The sequence below is a fragment of the Elaeis guineensis genome, chromosome 3 (genome assembly GCF_000442705.2).
Source record: "Elaeis guineensis isolate ETL-2024a chromosome 3, EG11, whole genome shotgun sequence".
Lineage (NCBI taxonomy): Eukaryota > Viridiplantae > Streptophyta > Magnoliopsida > Arecales > Arecaceae > Elaeis > Elaeis guineensis.
In genome coordinates this window covers 94,245,626-94,264,182 of record NC_025995.2, presented here as the reverse complement: position 1 = coordinate 94,264,182, position 18,557 = coordinate 94,245,626, and the positions used below count along the sequence as shown (strand labels likewise).

At 37.6% G+C, this 18,557-nt stretch overlaps 1 protein-coding gene and 1 long non-coding RNA gene across 2 annotated transcripts; both read right to left on the bottom strand.

Moving 5' to 3' along the window:
• Nucleotides 1-10: 10 nt before the first annotated feature.
• LOC140856521 (uncharacterized) lies at nucleotides 11-1,377 on the bottom strand. The gene is made up of 2 exons (XR_012139775.1): nucleotides 927-1,377; nucleotides 11-838 (listed from the first exon to the last, which is right to left on the bottom strand). It is a non-coding gene; the product is annotated as an uncharacterized lncRNA (long non-coding RNA).
• Nucleotides 1,378-4,911: 3,534 nt separating this feature from the next.
• LOC105041958 (triacylglycerol lipase OBL1) lies at nucleotides 4,912-9,673 on the bottom strand. Its single transcript, XM_010919034.4, has 5 exons — nucleotides 9,198-9,673; nucleotides 8,376-8,614; nucleotides 7,469-7,502; nucleotides 6,155-6,867; nucleotides 4,912-5,283 (listed from the first exon to the last, which is right to left on the bottom strand). Exons 1-5 carry the CDS (start codon nucleotides 9,535-9,537, stop codon nucleotides 5,029-5,031), a joined length of 1,581 nt encoding a protein of 526 aa, XP_010917336.1. The 5' UTR covers nucleotides 9,538-9,673; the 3' UTR covers nucleotides 4,912-5,028.
• Between the last annotated feature and the right edge of the window lie 8,884 nt (nucleotides 9,674-18,557).

Below are 18,557 nucleotides of genomic sequence, written 5' to 3'. Positions count from 1 at the left end.
TATTAAGATATAATGCTAAATAATGATATATTATTATGAATTATCACAATGTATCACAATGTTTCACAAAGTTTCACAAAGTTTTACAATGTAACACAATGAATAACAATGTATTACAATGTAATTTTGTCAAAATGATACCCCAACAAACAAAAGCCTGATACATCAAAATAAAGCCAAAATGATACCCAAAGTCTCAATGTATTCAAAGGGCACCCCAAATAAGCTGCAACTCATGGCTCAAAAGATGCTGCTGCTGGCTGAGATGAGACTGGTGTAGCATGTGAGGATGATATTTGTGAGAGAACTGGTTAAGAGGTGGCTGCCGTCGGTTGGGTTGATGTTGCTGCAGGATGAGAGGAGGGAGTAGGAGGCTGGTGCCAGCTGAGATAAGGTTGCTGCTGGCTGAGAGGAGGGAGCATGGGAGGGAACTGGCTGGGAGGAGGTCTTAATTTGATAAGTGCTCTCCCTTTGGATTAATGAAGCATGAATCCTCCACCCATATTTTTTTTTGCATACAGCAGTAACTCTACTTGCCTCATTCTTTTTGTAGACAAAGTCAAAACCTTCATGTATGCTGTAGAGCCGCAGCATCTTCCTAAACTGTATGGCATTGCTAAACCTCATTCCCACTGAAAGTGTGATAGTTCTTTTAATATCTGTAGTTTCATTGAATTTGGAATAATCAAAACCCCGAATCGCAGTATCTTAATCACTGTCACTGCCCAAGCTACGTAGTTCAGAACCGCTACTACTTTTTGGTTTCCTGCCAATGGGCTGCTCATCTCCAAAAAAATCAGAACTCTGTGTCCAAGATCTTAACTCCTCGATAACATCTCTGTCAACATAACCATCAAAGACTCAAACCATGCATATAGAAATACTGATCGTAACCATACAAACAAGGAATAGAGAGAAAACTTTACCTCAAAAAAAAAAAAGAAAAAGAAAAAGGGAATAGAGCGAACATTGTTTCATCTCTATTATTTTTCTTTCTTTGTTTAGCCCATGTAGCTAAGAAACTACAAGATACAGACTCCAAACCACACCGTTTCTCCACAACAAAGAAATAGAAAAACAAATGTAAGAGAAAAAGAAAGAAGGAAGACAAGACACTAATCATATGAAGCGTAACCGCTGGGTGCATGCTCATCTAGAAAGCTTATCCTTTTTAAAGCTTGATCGATTCAGCTCTCTGGTTTTTTAGTCGTCTTTGAGTTGGTCTGGCCACCTCTTCCCTCACTTGGTGGCGGAGCCGGAGGCTTTCTTGAAGTCTCCTGCGTAGAAGAAATTAAATACGATAGCAAATTAGCGAACCATGAAAGAGAAATAATCTTAGTTCAACATGAAAAATAAATTGTATAGAAATTATATCAATTTTTTACACACCAACGGAAAGGATAAGGAAGACAACGCCCGATCAAGGTGGAATATTGCTTGGCCACATCGTACAGTCCACAACCGCGGGCCCAAGGGCCGTCGGATAATAAATTAGTTGACCGTCAACGTGTACCGAAATAATTACGTAATCACTGCCAAAAACTTTGTTGCCGAATATTTTGAACACAGGAGTCAATTGCAAAAACTTTCTCTTTCCGCACGCGTCCAAGTACATGTCCTCATCCAATACTCCCGATCCAACCATTTTCCATTTCCATTATCTGGTACCTGTGGTAGCCGAGCACTCTAATCCTATGTTGGATAGAAATCATGAGAAGATAAGTAGATAAGATTGAAAAGATGACTAACGTTCGTACATCATTTGATTCAAAAATTTATAAAAATAATAAATAAAAAAAATAAATTATTCATCTATCCTATCCAATAAATTTATATCTTTTCAATTTAAAAAGACGTATGTAAAGATAGGTGAAATATTGATGAATAATTTTTTATATTTATAAAATTATCTTTTATTATTTTTTTTGGATAAAAATATAATATTTTTTATTTATATTATTAATATATATTTTTATATATATTATTAATCATATACTTTTAAATTTTATTACTAATTATTTTAATTTAGTTCATAATTTTGATAATTATAATTAAATAATTAAAATTATCTTCTATTTTTTAATTCTTATTTATTATTTTTTGATTAACTATTTGTATAATATTAATTAACTATTTAAATTAAATGATAAATTAGTTATATAATTAATTCGTTAATATTTAATTTATTAAATTAAAATTAAAATTAAGATTAAATATTTATATAATTTTTTATATAATTATAGATTATAATTAAAATTTAATTATCCAACTTATATCCATAACTATCTATATTTTTATTATCCAAATTGTATATGTATCCATTTAAACAAATATGGATATAAATTTTTGCATTCGAATAATATCTATATCCATAATTATATTCATTAGATAAAAAAAATATGGGTATAAATATGTTGGTATATGATCCGATTTCAATCCTATCCTCCTGTCGTTGAGGGTTGCAATCGGATCGGATCGGATCATAAACAGGTCGGATCATAAACGAGTATGATCAAAAAATCATCAACCTAAATCCGACTTGTTTATTAAACGGATCAAAAATTCAAATCGAACCCAACTTGTTTGTTAAACAGGTAATCCGACCCGATCCGTTTAATCTATTTATTAAATAGATCAAATTAGGTTAAACGAATTAAACAGGTTAAACGGATTAAACAGGTTAAATAGATCAGGTTAAATAGGTCAGAAACAGGTTAAATATGTTTGAAATAGGTTAAACGGATCTTAAATAGGTTAAACAGGTTAAATAGTTAGGTTAAATGGGTTAGAAATAGGTTAAATAGGTTAAATGAATCATCTGACTCAATTCGATCTGGATATTAAACGGATTAAATAGGTTAGATATTTAAAACCCAAATCTGATTTAATTATTAAATAAATTAAACGGATCAATTCGTTTATGATCTAAATCTGTTTAGTCTAAACCCAAATCTGTTTATGGTGGATCGAATACGGATCGAATTGATGGATCGGATCATATTTTGTCAGTCCTATCTGTCATGCCCAAAGGTGAAGGCTTCCATCAGGACCGGGCAATTTTACGTGGGACAGGAATGGCATACCAAACCAAAGCACAAGAAACGAACCGCATATATATTCTTTATGCAATCTAGGCTTGTGACAAACAACATAAAATCTACCAAAGAAAAGCAAAAACAACATGGCCGTTCTCTTAATTTTCCTCGATGATACAGGAATTGTTGGCTGCTTAAATGTCAAACAGGCATCCCCCAAGATCTTTTATTTTATTTTATTTTAATTTTGAGAGATTGGGGGGGGGAGTTTTCCGAAGTCAGTTTCTTTGGACATTCTGAATCTCCATATTGTAAATGCCTTTCAAAAAAGGACGTCCCGTCTGCTTAGCTATACACATTGCCGTGCAGTCGAATGGAATTGGTCTGTAAGTGCGCACATATAATATCTATTTGTCAAAGTAGACAGACACGCACAGAATAATAAATTTTGCTTCCTATAAAAATACTACTTTTCGAGGTCTGGATATAGACAAACAAGACATCTCAAAGAACAAAAATGTCATCCGCTGATTGCCTGACGACAAGATTAAAAACATCGGAGAGGAACTGGGAGATCCATTGAGACATTGAGGTGAACATCATGAATCGATATGAAGGTGCGGACAAATTATGAATCAGTTCTATGAGATTGTGTTTCTTTCCTTATCTTTACTGATCCACATCCCTTGACCTTAATTCTACTTTGGCTTCCGAGTATCTTCACAAATTAACCTTCTTCTGTGTTTACTTGACAGGGAGTTAAAGTTCAATAACTCTTATTATCTAAAACATTAAAAAAGGAAGGCCTCACTGCATAATAATGACACATACAAGGGGGTGTTGCTACGTGCGAAGGCACAAAAAATTGTTGCTACATGTCTAGGCAAAAAAAGAAAAGAGAGAAAAAAGAAAAGAAGAGAGAGAGAGAGAGAGTAAATTATCTTGATCCTTCTTCTTGAGGTTTGGAGTAATTACATGATCTCATTCAACATTTCAAAAATATACACATAATCCTTAGTCAAACAGAAAAATTTAAAATTGAAAAAAAAAAATAAAATATTTTAAGATTCAAATAGGTTAGATAGTGATGATGTTAGTAAGATCATTAGTTTATTTAACAGTAATATATTAGTAGGAGGTTATATATCATGTATGTAGCAAAAATTTTGTAGAATGTATATTTTTAAAATATTGGATGAGAATCTATAATTATCTCAAATTTCAAAAAAAATCATTGTAATTTATTTAAAAAATTAAAAATTAAAAAAAAAAAAAGCAGGAACGCCGCCGAAGGTTGGCATGCGAATATGGTACTTTGCAAGTTCCTAGGGTATGTTTGGTTTTATGGACAATTGCTCCATAAACTTTGGTTCTTTTGGAGATCTAAATTTTACTTTGTTTTTTTCATTAGAAAACTAACAGAGTTAAAAAGCTTGCGATTAATTTTCTGATTTTTTTTTTCTTTTCCATTGAAAAGAATTTTTGTTCCTTTTCTGAATTTCTTTTTGTTTTTGGAGGGGGGAAGGCACAAATTTTCTGAATTTCTTTGCAGCCAAAGATATCCTCGTGAGGAAAACAAACTGCGCGATCCTAGTTATTCAAAATAAAAAAAAAACATAAAAAAAACCAACAAAGAGAACAGGAGAAAAGCCAACAGCTGGTTGGTTCAAGTCCTAGAAGACATGGCTGAGTAGAAAAACAATCTGCTAATGTCAATTAGTGGCAGCCCAAGTGAAGGTAGAAAATACAAATAACCGTTTACATACTACCCGCATATTCCATCGAACGTACATACTTTAAAGACAATTGCAAAAATGCTTTCATGTTGCAAAGTAAATCTCAAGAAGATACAATCACATTCAGGGAAGCACAGCAATGCACTAAAAACCCTCATACGGAGGTTATTATTTAGATAATACTTGTCTTTGGAACTAAACAATCATCCCATGCTGAGGATAATCTGAGTATCTCTGTAGCATTGCAAAAGAACACTTCAGATTGGACTCATTCGTGCCATTCGCTGTCCCAGTATAATGCTATTGATGTAATTTGTCGGGCTGTGAGCTGACACACCAGGCATCATCAGTCCAAGAAGCCTGAGCCAGATTGAGCACCATGTCTCCTTGTAATATGGCCCGTAGATGGATCCCATAATCAGACTTCTAATGAGCTCCCAAACCGCATTGAGGTGCTCCGGAAGCAGGTATCTTAGTCCGAAGTAGTTCCTATTAGGCTCTTCATCCATATTCTTCAAAAAAGAAATAACATGAGATGGTTAAAAAAAAAAACAAACAAACCAAAACAACAGAAGATAAGATGACCAAGTATAGATCTGGATTGGAAAAGGAATGAGGCAGAAGTGAGAAAATACATGCTCTTCGTTATTTTTTGCTTGGCATTTCTTAAGCTTTAAAGGGCTATTTCTCAAATCATAAAAGCCTCATGCAGCCAGCAGTGCTTAAGAAAGTAAAGAAGCATTTTTTTTTTTTTTAGCAGGGGAAAGGAAAGAATAGCAAATGAAAAAGAGTGAAGTAAAGAACTGAACATGTTAGACAATTGAAATGATATTATAATAGTGATGTTCATCAAAGAACTACAATACTAATCTATTATCATTGCTTAGACTGAGCAAGGTGGGTCTGAAAATATCTTGGCTACATGCTTGTGTCTCTTATTGCTTCCCATAATGCAACATTCTTTTACATAATAAATTATAGTGATTTTGATCAATTAAGGCTGCATGCATTTTACTAGTGCTGAATGGAGGCTAGATCTTTATATGAGGAAAACAGCATAGAAGGCAGATTAAAGACTGTTACTAGACTAAACCACTCCTAAAATAGATTCTTCTTTTATGAATATGGAAACCAATGAAATCATTCAGTTTTGTGACATGAAAAATCATTAGTTCAACAGAGCTAAAAAAGCATGATTTGTTTTAGGAGGGTCCACAACTTGAAATTTAGAAACCAAAAGTGAGCACCAGAAAATTAACATTGCCGTAGTTTCAATGTTCTCCATTATTATTTCATCCAAAAATGGAGATAAACATTATAAACTCTCACCATCCTAATTTAAAGTTTATGCATCTGAAGTATTGTTAGCCACTAAAAATATACCTGCTCAACGTAGAAGCTGTCGTAGTACATGCACATGCCAAAGTGCTTGTACAAGAAAGTCTTGTCATCATAAGGTAACCTAGGAACAAGATCATTGCAGTAGACCATTCTGAAATACTTCTGTTCTGGATGACAAAGGTGAGCTTCCATGAACCTCTTCAACTGCCTGTCCCCTACCCTTGGTTGTCCAAAAGTGTATACTCCCAACAACCTTTTCATCAACCCATCTTCCCCATGAAACAGTAACACAGCTGGAAATAGTATAGCTAGTGCACCCCCAAGGCTATGTCCTGTTACAATGAATTTAGCCCTCTTGTGCTCATCAAGTAAGCTACTGAGCTTGTTCTTGACAGCATAGTATGCGATTAACTCATCTGTGTCCATTAGTTTACTCTTCTCTAGAAAGGAGGAAATACAAGTGCCTGAAGGGTGTGCTGATTGATTGGAAGATTTGCTATCAACACTGTGGCCTCTGCCTTGGAGATGGAGCTGGAAGGTGGAGACTTGAGTTCTACTACCCAATCCAAGAGCCTCAAGAAATCCCATGTGAACCTTCCCCAGTTTTGGGATCTCATACCATGAATAGTCGAAGTCTGTGCTCCAATTATCTGCATCAAATGGTTCAGTGCCACGAAAGCTGATCAAGACTAGACCAGCATCTTTGGGTTTGTCACATAATATGAAGACTTGAGTGGATCTCTCTTTTTGGTAATCTGTAGTTGCAGAAATAATGGCAAGAAAAAATTTAGAGTTTGTGATGGATCTATAGAACAGACTCGTATCAAATGAACATATGTTTGTATCATCAAAATCAAAACATGATCACTAAACACGTATCTTTTCAGCAAAAGGATCACTAAGCTAGGACCATCCTGTAATCATATTCTAAAATATGTAAATCTCTTTGGTACTAATAGCTTGGATTTAGTAATTGATGTTCCCAGACAAATACAATGAAAGTTTCACCTGAAAATATAGTTTACTGACAGAACAGAAGTTATTACTTGTTTGATCTCCGCATTATTTAAATGCAATGTTCATAACCTAGTCAACATGAGCCAACTACTTTTGTGTGTTAGATCTTATAAATAAGCCATTTCTTAAAAATTGTGATGCTTAAAAAAATCAGAAAAGAATGCAAACAGAAAATGAATTAGAAATAGGAAATTCAGTTCCTGCTCAAGAATAATCTTCAGAAATACAAAGAATATGATAATATATTGCACTAATTAAAAGCACATGCAACAAGATCTCTAGCATCGGTTTTCAGTAACAATCGAGGTCACAATTTTCACACAAGATTCAGTTTCTTACCATTCCAGCAGTTGTAGAACTCCACGAAATGCATCTGTTATTGGCCCACACATGCATATACAACAAAAGAAAAGAAGACACAAAAAGGTTACAAGTAAATCTAACCAAACTGGATTAAATACAATAACATAAAAGTGCTTGGTTCTTTTGGTTGTTTGGGACCAGACTTCATAATAAAGTGGGAATGCAAGTACGAGAGCTTGCTCAATCTCATATCGGTTTTAGCTGTTTTGTGTAACGAAGCAAGAATTCTCAGTTCTCAGTTGCTTTTGGTGCATAATATGGAAGAAATCAGGATACTGCTATATTGATCAAGTCGAACTCTACATGATCGCTAATCAAGTCAGTCAAGCTAACTAAATTCACCACCTGGCTAGTTTTGACCAAATTGAGCACATGATGCTGTCGAAGATGGCTAGAGTTGCTAGTATTGTGATATAATATCTTGTATTCAGGTCTCCTTATGTAGTAAATTTAAGACATCATCTTAACTACCCTGACATATTTAGCTAGGTTGAAGGAATTCACTTGTTATATTAATTGACCAATCATATCTCACCAAATTAAGCTTGTTGATCACCTAATTAGATTGAATCATTATAGATTCTTTTTTTTTTTTGAAAAAAAATGTTATGAGAGAAATTTAAAATCATGATTTATGTTGAACAAAATTATTCGCTTCTAGTGGATACTTCATTACTTCACGTTGGTCATCAGACAAGTAACACATAACAGCACTTCCCTAACAACACACAAAGTACTTCGACTTCAAATCCGGGAGTGCAACCGCCTTTATTTAAGAGAAGATATAGTTCATTTTTTATTCGTCCCCTGTTTTTGTCAGGTAAGTGGGGGGGGGGGTTGTGTGCGGGGGTGTGTGTGAGAGAGAGAGAGAGAGAGAGATTGCCTTCCAATGGTGGACAATGACGTTCCTTACAACGTTGGCATTCTCATAGGCTAGCTTTGAGGCCATCATGCAGAGGTCCATCAGATCCCTACTTCCATTTTGGAAAGACCCACCAGTCTCCCTGTTGAGCTCATTGAATGGCAAAAAAGAATCAAACTTATAGAGCTCCATCCGCCTGTCTAAGTGTCCAATGGCACTAATGAAGGAATCCGAACCTCTATGCGGCACCACAAGCTTCCCTGCCATTGCCACGCAATAGTAATTTACTTGAGATACATTTTTTTAAAAAAAAAAAGAAAAAAAAAAAAAAACTCTAAGATGCTAAATCGCTAATGCTATAGGATATAAGAACAGGCTGAATTCTCAGTTATTAATTGACAATTTGTTGAAAAATTAAAAGCACAAGAAGACCAATCTAAACAAGTTTTGAGAGAACCTACTATTTCTCCTTAAGTGCTTTTTAAAGTGAATCGTGACGAGATACAGGTCCCCAAATAGATGTCAATCATTAAATCCAACAAGAAAGTAGCAACAGAATTCCCAAGAACTCCACCACATGAAAATAGACATTAAAGTTGCAGCTAAAATTATCATTAAACAATACATGTAGATGCCGTATCTCCAACTTAAGATCCCGGTTAAGCAAAGCAACTCCACTGAAAACGATTTATATAACCAAATGACATCAAAGAACGACCCTTATTCCTAAAGTTTTCAGCATCGAGCTTCCAACTGGAACTATACTTTGTTAAATAAATCGTATCAAAGAAAAATGATGGGGGGAGAGAGAGAGAGAGAGAGAGTTAGAGTTAATATCGATACCTTTGAAGAGATTAATGAAGAGACCAGAGAAGCCCCCATTAAGGGACAAAAGGTTTAAGAGGAACTCCACCAGCATTCCAGTCCACTCCATGGGCTTGCGAAAGAAGGCGAGGAGCCTGCGGATTACGACGGAGACCACTATGACCCACCTGTGGTCATCCCGGATTGGCCCCAATCCCTCCTCCCCTTCGCGGCTCTCCAGGAAGCCGTGGGCCTCCCGGCCACACACCGCGAACCGGACCAGGTCCAGCAGACCGGCCTTGTCGGACCGGACTATCAGGTACCGGGGCTCACATGGTTCTTCCTCTCCTCTCCTCCCCCAATCATTACTCCGAACCATTGCACTCACTCTCTCTCTGTCTCTCTCTGTCTCTCAGCCTTTCTCCGCGCTCCTCTTTAACCTTCTCTTTCTTCTCGTTAAATGGAGAGAAAGGGAACAGTATTAAAGGGAAGGAGTGGAAGGAGAAGGGAAAGTGGATTTGGCAAAAACAAACAGCCGTGTGAGGGGCAGAGCAGCGACTTTGGAGCCAAAGCTTTCAGGTTGGCTGACGAGGAGTCATGAGGCCAATAGGAGCATTTGAGGCAAATAGTCTTGAGAGAAAGGGGGCCAATTATAAGCCTGAAGGTTCTTAGGTGGTGATTACTTGGAAGTCTCAATGTATTGAATGCCTTCACATTATGCTTACATATGAAGCCGGAGGACCCACTTTATTTTAATTGGTATAAATTATTGATTTGGAATGCTATGGGTTTGTTTGGCTACAAGAAACTGACATTTCTATGTAGCTGAAATTTCGCGTTGCATTGATCAGAATAACTGCAGTTATTTACAAATGTTTGACTGCCTTAGTAACAGTTTCTTGGAGCGTTCTCTTGTGTATATGACTATATATTAGTGGGTTGTAAAATAGATCAAATATTAGTATATTCATATTCATATTTATTTTATTCAATAAATATAAATATGTGTAAGATTATTATTTGGATGCAAAAATTTACATTCATATTTTTTTAAATGGATATGGATACAATTTGGATACTGAAAGTATAAATATAATTATGGATATAAATTAAATAATTAAAATATATGGCTATTAAATCAAAGATATTACTAAATAGATGATAAATCAAGTTAACAATATGTATATATGATTATATATTTTTTAAAAATTAATAAATGCTATATCGAATTATATAAGAATAATAGATAAATTTAGATATTCGGATACAGATTGTATAGTTGACTATCCATAATCATATCCATTTTTCTTTAATGGATATGGATACAGATATGGATACTAGTCAAATTTTTAAATTTTTGTTGATATCCAAATTTATTCGGTTGTGAAAATAGATCCGAACGGATATTATCCATACCATTTTCATTCTTAGTATAGCAATCTTGGTTTGATTGGCCCCATAGAATAGCATAAAGGATATAGCCTTGTATATTGTGTGATCATCAAAATCAAAAATATCATGTAATATATGGATGGTTGTGATATAATACCAGGACTAATTTAATTAGAGAGGATACTGACTTGCTACAACTCGCTGATAAGAATATTTGCATACCATAATACTTACTATAGCATGGTAGAGCTGGGAACAGATTCTTTGTGGTATTTAAAAAGTACCGTAGGGTGCTGTATAGGCTTTGAAGATGTCCATCAAAAGATGGATGATCGTGCATGCGTAATACTAAGAAAATAGGAATGGATAAATCCTAAGAGTATTTTGAACAGTTTAGATAAGAATTTTTTGTGCGTATACCCTTCTAAATATTGAATTTTGCTTGGATACCCTTCAAAAATTGGTATTTGTATATATATTCTTATAAAATATTTGTTTTGCATGTTTTTCTTTCTTTATTATTTTTTTTTGCATAGGTACCAATACCATGTAACACCGTTAAAAAATTAGTGATTTACAAAGTAAAATGACTAAAATATTCTTAATGGATATATATATATATATATATATATATATATATATATATATATATATATATATATATATATATATGTAAAAACAACATTTATAAGGGTATACATGCTAATATCAACTTTACAAAGATATTTATGCAATTTTGTATACTTAGAAGGGTGTATATGAAAAAAAATTTAAGTAATTAAAAAAAATTCAAACAATTAATTAATGTGATGGTAATCTTACATTTGTTAATTTAATGCTATAGCCTTCATAATTCTATATTTATTAATTAAATTTTATTATTATAGACTGTTTTTGTTGCAGTGCATCAATTCTGACACTTCTATTTATATAGTTAAAAGCTTTCAAAATAAAATATGGGTCGACTTGTTAGGGAAATAAAGAACGTTGAACAATCAATCTTAGATGCTTCCAATTGTGGTAGCATTTGTCTGTACCCCTTCAAGAAAATGCTAGCATCTTTTCTCAAAGAAAAAAAATGCTGGCGGTTTAACTCGCATGGTGCCCATGGAAAAAAGTGGAGTTTGGTGATATTATGGCTTTGCATCATTATGATATCAAGATATGATATCATGACTTCAGCAATGAAGTAAAGTACAAAGAGATTTACAAAATAGACAAACTAAGATCAAGCAACTCAAAAAGTAGTCTGCAAGTATAACAAGCATAATATAAGATAGAGAAGTATAACTAAGAGATCTCCGGCGGCAAGCAGGTCCAATCGGTGAAGCCTGCATACAGCGGAAGCAGAACTTCGATCTTCGACGCAGGAAAGGTGTGGCAAAGGGAGCTCTGGCCACGGGATGGTAGCGGCGATAAGATCTCCGGCGAAGGGCAGTGATAGGCGATGATAAGGGACGCGGATGATGAGCGACGAGGAAACGACCGGCGAAGGGAAGAGAGGGAGAATGGCCGAGGCGGAAGAGAATCTATTCGACGAAGATTAGGGAATAAGGTTGTTTTTTCCGGGTGATTAGGAATAGCGTGGTTTCAGGATTGAAACAGAGCATCGCTGACCGAACGAAGACGAGGATGGGTCGGATTTCTAACCCTTATTAATTAAAGGGTAAAAATGTAATTTCATAAATCTTAATTAATTTCTATATCTAATAGAAATGGTTTCCAATGGAAGATTCGTTACCTTATGGGCATTTATGCAAAAATATAGTTTGAGAGGGATACGTATGCAAATATTATTTTTAAAAAAATATTTATATAAATTTAAATTTTTAAAAAATAATTTATATAAATTTTTTTAAATAAATATTATATAATTATCTATTTTTTTTGATGAATATCTCAAAATATACACAGCATTCTATGATATTTTTTGAATACCACAAAAAATTTTATTTTTGATAAAATTCTTTATTGTACGTCACCATCTAGATATCCTCAATTTTCCTCCACAATGTGATCCAGTTTAATTTTTCGCATCCCATCCATCCCCAGTATTCAATGCTTATTAAAATCAAAATTTACTATGATATAATTTGAAGGCCGATGTTGCAGCCTTAATCCGTGACCTAAATCTCTTCCCTTTTTTTGTTTTCAATTTTATTTTTTTATTTTAAAAAAATTCCTCACTCAATTCAATAGAAAGTGCCTAGTACGCTTCTTTAATTAGGAAGTTAATTGACGTACATTTATGAGTGAGCTAGGCGAGAGCTTGGACTGATTTTTTTTTTTTTTTTTTGAAAAAAGCACTATCACATGACAATGCCCTCTCTCTCTCTCTCTCTCTCTCTACTCTTTATTACTTGTTTGATCAATTTGTGGGATGCTACCATCAAGGTCCAAGTCATGGGCCCGTGCAATGTGATGAGAGAGAGCAAGATGATGACTGGGTTGACGCAAATCAGTCAAAACCACATCATACACCAAAATGAAATCTCAACATAGTAAGTTTTCACTAAATTAGCATATTCTCTTCTTCCAATAGGAAAGAAGCATGCTCTTATACTTGCAATAAAAAATCCATAAAATTGGTATCTCAGTTCCAGATTTGATAATATCCCGTTATATAAATAAAATATCAAATAAAATCCTCATATTTAATAATTTTCAAAATAACAAATAAAAACAACCGACAAGGATAAGGCCTTCGCTCTCGAAGGATGTCTCCCAGCTCAATCATATTTCCAAAGGCAAATTAAGGATCTTATAAAAATCCATGCAGGAATCTTTTCCATTTAAAATCAACCATCCTGGTATATTACATTCAAGGCCCATGTTGCATACTCAATAAAAAATTGCCACATATCTTAATTGCAAGAATTTTCTCTAATTAGCTTGCATTTGTTTTGAAAATCGTATATGTAAAACCACATATGCGAACTAGTATATCATATCTGATCACTGGATTTGCAAAAGCTATTACCGTAGCTACCATAGTTATATTTCCCTTCCCAGCCTCTTTATACAAATGAATTTGATTTGGCTTAAGGCCCTTGGTCTTGCAATGAATAGATTCAATCCGAACAGGTCTTCTATCAATGATCCATATCTTCTATCAATGATCCATAACTAACAAACACATTTAACAAGACGGTGTCGCTCTAAAGTTTGGACAGTGTTTTTGACAAGGAAACAATTCTATATATCCTCATGTCTAAAACTTGACAAGGGCAACATTTCTGCAACAGCAACTTTGGTTCTACATGAATGAGTGTGATGCATGATAGAAATTTTTGTGGGAAGGCACACATGTAAGCGCCAAGATCCATGTCTGGCACACGATGCTGCAAAAGGTTCAATGCCTCTGCATTGCCAAGTATTAGCCTCATCTTTTCCCTAAAAAAAAAAGGGAGAATACGTGATGTTGGGTGGATGTCTGGTCAGGACACCATCTTCCAAGATCCTTTCAGTATCACGCGATGCAGCAGGAAGAAAAAAGAAACAAAACAAAAAGAAAAAACAATCAAAATACGTGGATCAGCCACAAAAAGACTCGCCTCCACGGGACATACAAACTTCACTATAAAAAAGAAATTTTACAAGAGGAGACCTCACCCTCAACCCTTGTACACCCAATTCTCTCTAAGTTTCCCTCACAAAAGCTCTCTCTCTCTTGAAGACCCCCCTGAACCCCTGAAGAGCCTGGCGACCGCTGTCCAGGAGCCTCCTGCTCCTTCTCTCTCAGCGCCCTCGCCTCTTTCTCTTCAATCGGGTTCGTACGGCTCCGTACGATGCGAAAATCGATCCCCTGTTCTCTGTTTCACAATCAGGGCCTTTTATAGACCTGGTTTAAAACCTAATTAGATTAGGTTTAGGTCTCCTAAACAAGCCAAATCACGTCCCAGACCGTCCGATCAAGATCGGGAGCCACCCATGCCGTCAGATTGCGCTCCGATCCACGGAATAGTACCGTGGACCGCGAGAAATGCATGGAAAATGCCCACGCGGTCCACAGGCCCCGCCGTGGACCTCCCGGTCCACAGTGGACCGGGGCAAAAGGCCAGCAGGGCCGACAGGGCCTGGGCCGGCCCGCGCGCGCGGGCCTGGGCCGCGCCTGCTCGCGGGCTTGCACGCGCCTGGGCCGCGCGCCTGCCTGGGGCGCGCGCCCCGCTTGGCCGCGCGCCTGGGTCGCACGTCCCGCGCAGGCCTGGGTTGCGCGTCCCGCGTGGGCCTGGGTTGCGCGTCCTGCGCGCCGCCGCCTGCGGCCATGCCGCTGCCGCCCACTGCCGGTCGCCGGTGGTCCTCCACCGTCTCGATTCTCGTGCCGACTTCAAAAGCTCGTATCTTCTCCATCCGAGCTCCGTTTCAGGTGATTTTGGTCTCGTTGGATTCCGTTTTTCGCCGCGAACCTCGCTGTGGGCTCAATGTGGGCTGAATCTCGAGGTGTCAAATTCTAACACGTGATATTAAGTTCTATGCCCTCCATGTACCGCCCTCCTGCTTATTAGCAGAATCACAGTTTCCTCTATGCATCAGGCACGTAGGAGGGGACAAAAGACAAAAAAAAAAAAAAAAATCCGTGCAAGATATCTCTATCCTGATGCTAGAGACTTGACATCATTTCGGAAAGCTGGTCTCTTCCTCCAATCTTTTTCCAGCATTTAAGGACATTGACATGTATTTCTTTCTTCTACGTTTAATTTCCAGCTCCAACAACCTTGGTGGGATTGGAAATTTAGAATGATATATCCATATATAGTACGTTCTGTTAGTTCCGTTATCTTTCTTGCATGGGCGTATCTACAGTGTGGATCTCGGCGTTTTTGGAGCCAGCAATTATAACGTTGCTTCCGTGCCCCAGGCTTTTTATTCGGCCAGTAAAATGGATGTTAGAATCGCGAGGGGAAAGACATGGGTGAACCATAACGTGAGTCCAGCAGGAAGCCCCTCGAACCAACAAAGTCATATGTGTTTTTGTTTGGATAAGTCAAACGACCTCCAATGCAGTACAATCAACTACCGACTCTGATTCAATAACAATCGATTGATCGGACATACAACTTTGACTCTACATCAGCTGAATATGCGATTCCGATTCTTCATCGATTAATTGAGTAAACCGTATCGACCTACGATCGGCTGATTGATTAATAATTCGATTTTTATTGATCGACAGCAGACGACTTAGACCATCGGCATAATAGAACTACTAGCCGACGGTCCTTCATGGATTCTATCGACATATAGTCGGTTCTACCGACATATGATCGGTCAATCTGCTCAACATACCATAACCGTCATGAACGGTTACCGGCCGCATATCACGGTGCGATCAGTAGGAATTAACAATCCACTACGTGATTATGGCTCGATGATTTAGCACCGTAAAATACGAGACCACATCCGACGGTTACGAAAACCTCATCTATAAAAAGGAGATAAGAGAAATAGGATTGGTAAGCTTACGTTGGGCCAAACCTCTGCTACTATTTACATTCAACTTCTGTTCACCAACTTTCCTCTCTGACTTAGGCATCGGAGGATCCCTGTCAGATACAAATCCGATCTGCATGGACACTGTTTTGTAGGTGTTCATTCCCAGTGACAGGCGATGGGGAGTTGGCCGCAACAGATTGACGCGCCAAGAAGGGAAAGATAACTTGCAATGACGAAAATTAGAGCTCAACGGTCAACTGTAATCGGATCAGCGAGGCACTCTTCTTGTCGGAAAGAAGTTCCTCCCCCTCCTCCAGTAGCAGAGCCTAGTTCCTCACGTCCTATGGTCACCATGGACGTCCAGATCGCTGCACTCGTGCAGCAGATGACTGTTCTTACGGAGGCGGTCAGAAGCCTCTAGCAGCAGCAGACCCAACTACCACAGCCACCGACAGAACAATCGGTGGTGCATTCAGTGCCATCCAGGTACAGCCGCAGTCATCCATGGCAGTCTCCTTCACCAGAGCGGCCATCTCAGCTCTTTCATTAGGACGAGCAGTGGCACTCACGGTGCTTCGACGCGCTACCCACCATTCACGATGTCCCTCTCCTTCTCAGTTGGATTGAGTAAGGAAAGGAAAGTGACCGCGAACACTGTCTGCTTCCCCCTCTAACTCGTCAAGTGGTTCTACCCCCGAAGTTTTCCAACGACGATTCGATGATTATGAACATAAATTCCAGGAGATCAATCGCCAACTTGCTCAGCTTCAAGTAGAAGGTCGGAAGTCTTCCAACGACTACGACTTCTACACCATCCAGCCATTTTTTCGGTACGTCTTGGACCAACCGATCCCATCTCGATTCAAGATGCCTCAGGTGGAGCCATACGATGGATCCACTGATCCGATCGACCACTTTGAGAGTTACAAGGCTCTTATGATGATTCAGGAGGCCACCGATGCTCTTTTATGCATCGACTTCCCGATAACTCTTCGAAAAGCTGATCGAGCCTGGTACTCCGGGCTTCAGTCGGAAAGCATATATTTTTTCGGACAGCTAGAACATTCTTTCGTGGCTCACTCCAGCCTCAGTCAAAGGCCGCCATGTACTTCTGATAGTCTTTTCTCAATCAAGCAAAGAGAGACTGAAACACTTCGAGATTTCATGGCTTGTTTTAATGTGGCCATGCTTGAGGTCAAAGATCTCAATGAAAATATGGCTATCTCGATCATGAAAAAAGGTCTGAGGGGATCTCGATTCACATAGTCTCTAGATAAAACTCTCCTTCGGACTTATGCTGAATTTTTGGAGCGTGCATACAAATATATGCACGCAGATGAAGGAGCTTCTGACCGACGTCAGATCGAAGGCAAAAGTCAGAAGAAGAAGAAACAAAAGAAGGAAAGAGCTCCGACCGAATCAAGTCGGCCACCATCCAATAAGTGAGCTTCGCCTCGACGACGGAGTCCAAGGCCGAGTTATTGTAGGTATGACTCCTATACTCCTCTTTTCGCTCCTCGTGTGCAGATCCTTATGGAGATTGAAGGAGAGAAATATCTATGACACCCCCCACCGATGAAGGCATTGCCGAGGAACTATAATCGAAAGTATTGTCAGTTTCATCGTGATCATGATCATGAGACCGAATAATGCATCCAGCTCAGGGATGAGATAGAAGCTCTGATTCGATGAGGCTATCTCAAAAAATATCGAAGAGATTCGCCAACTCAACCTTCTGCTGATCGATGACCTCAACTGCAAACTGAGGAAGCTGTAAATAATCAACCGACTGCATGGGTGATCAACATGAACTTCGGATGACTAGACAGGGGGGCAACTTTCAAAGATGAGTCAGCAAAGTGACGACGACTCGATAATATAATAACTTTTTTGAAAGAAGATATTCGAAGAATTCAGACTTTTCATGATGATGCTGTTGTTGTTTCAGCAACAATAGCAAATTATGATGTAAAAAGAATTCTTGTAGATAATGAAAGTTCAACCGATGTTTTGTTTTATTCAACTTTCTCTCGAATGCAACTGCCGATTAACCGACTCAGAAGAATCTCAACGCCATTGGTCGGCTTCACAGGAGATGCTGTCACAGTGGAGGGAAAAATTTCTCTTCCCTTAACTGCTGGGACCGAATCATAATAGAGCACTGTTTTCATAACATTCATGATGGTTCGAGTATCTTCGGCTTACAATGCCATACTCGGATGACCTAGACTTAACGCTCTAAGAGCAGTGATTTCAACATACCATTTATTAGTCTGATTCTCGATAAGATATGGAGTCGGAGAGATGCGTGGAGATCAACAACTCGTCCGACGTTGCTTCCTTGTCTCCATCCAAAATAATAAACCTGAAGACTCTTTGCCTGTCGATAAATTGGATCAAAGAGAAAATCAGGAGAAGGGTGAACTGGCTGAACAACTAATTTTTATCCCGTTAAAAGAAGAAGATCTCAAAAAAATGATCCGAATTGGGTCATAATTATCCGACTCAGAGCAGCAACAACTAATAAAATTGCTCAGAGTTAACGTCGATATTTTGACTTAACATCAACCCAAA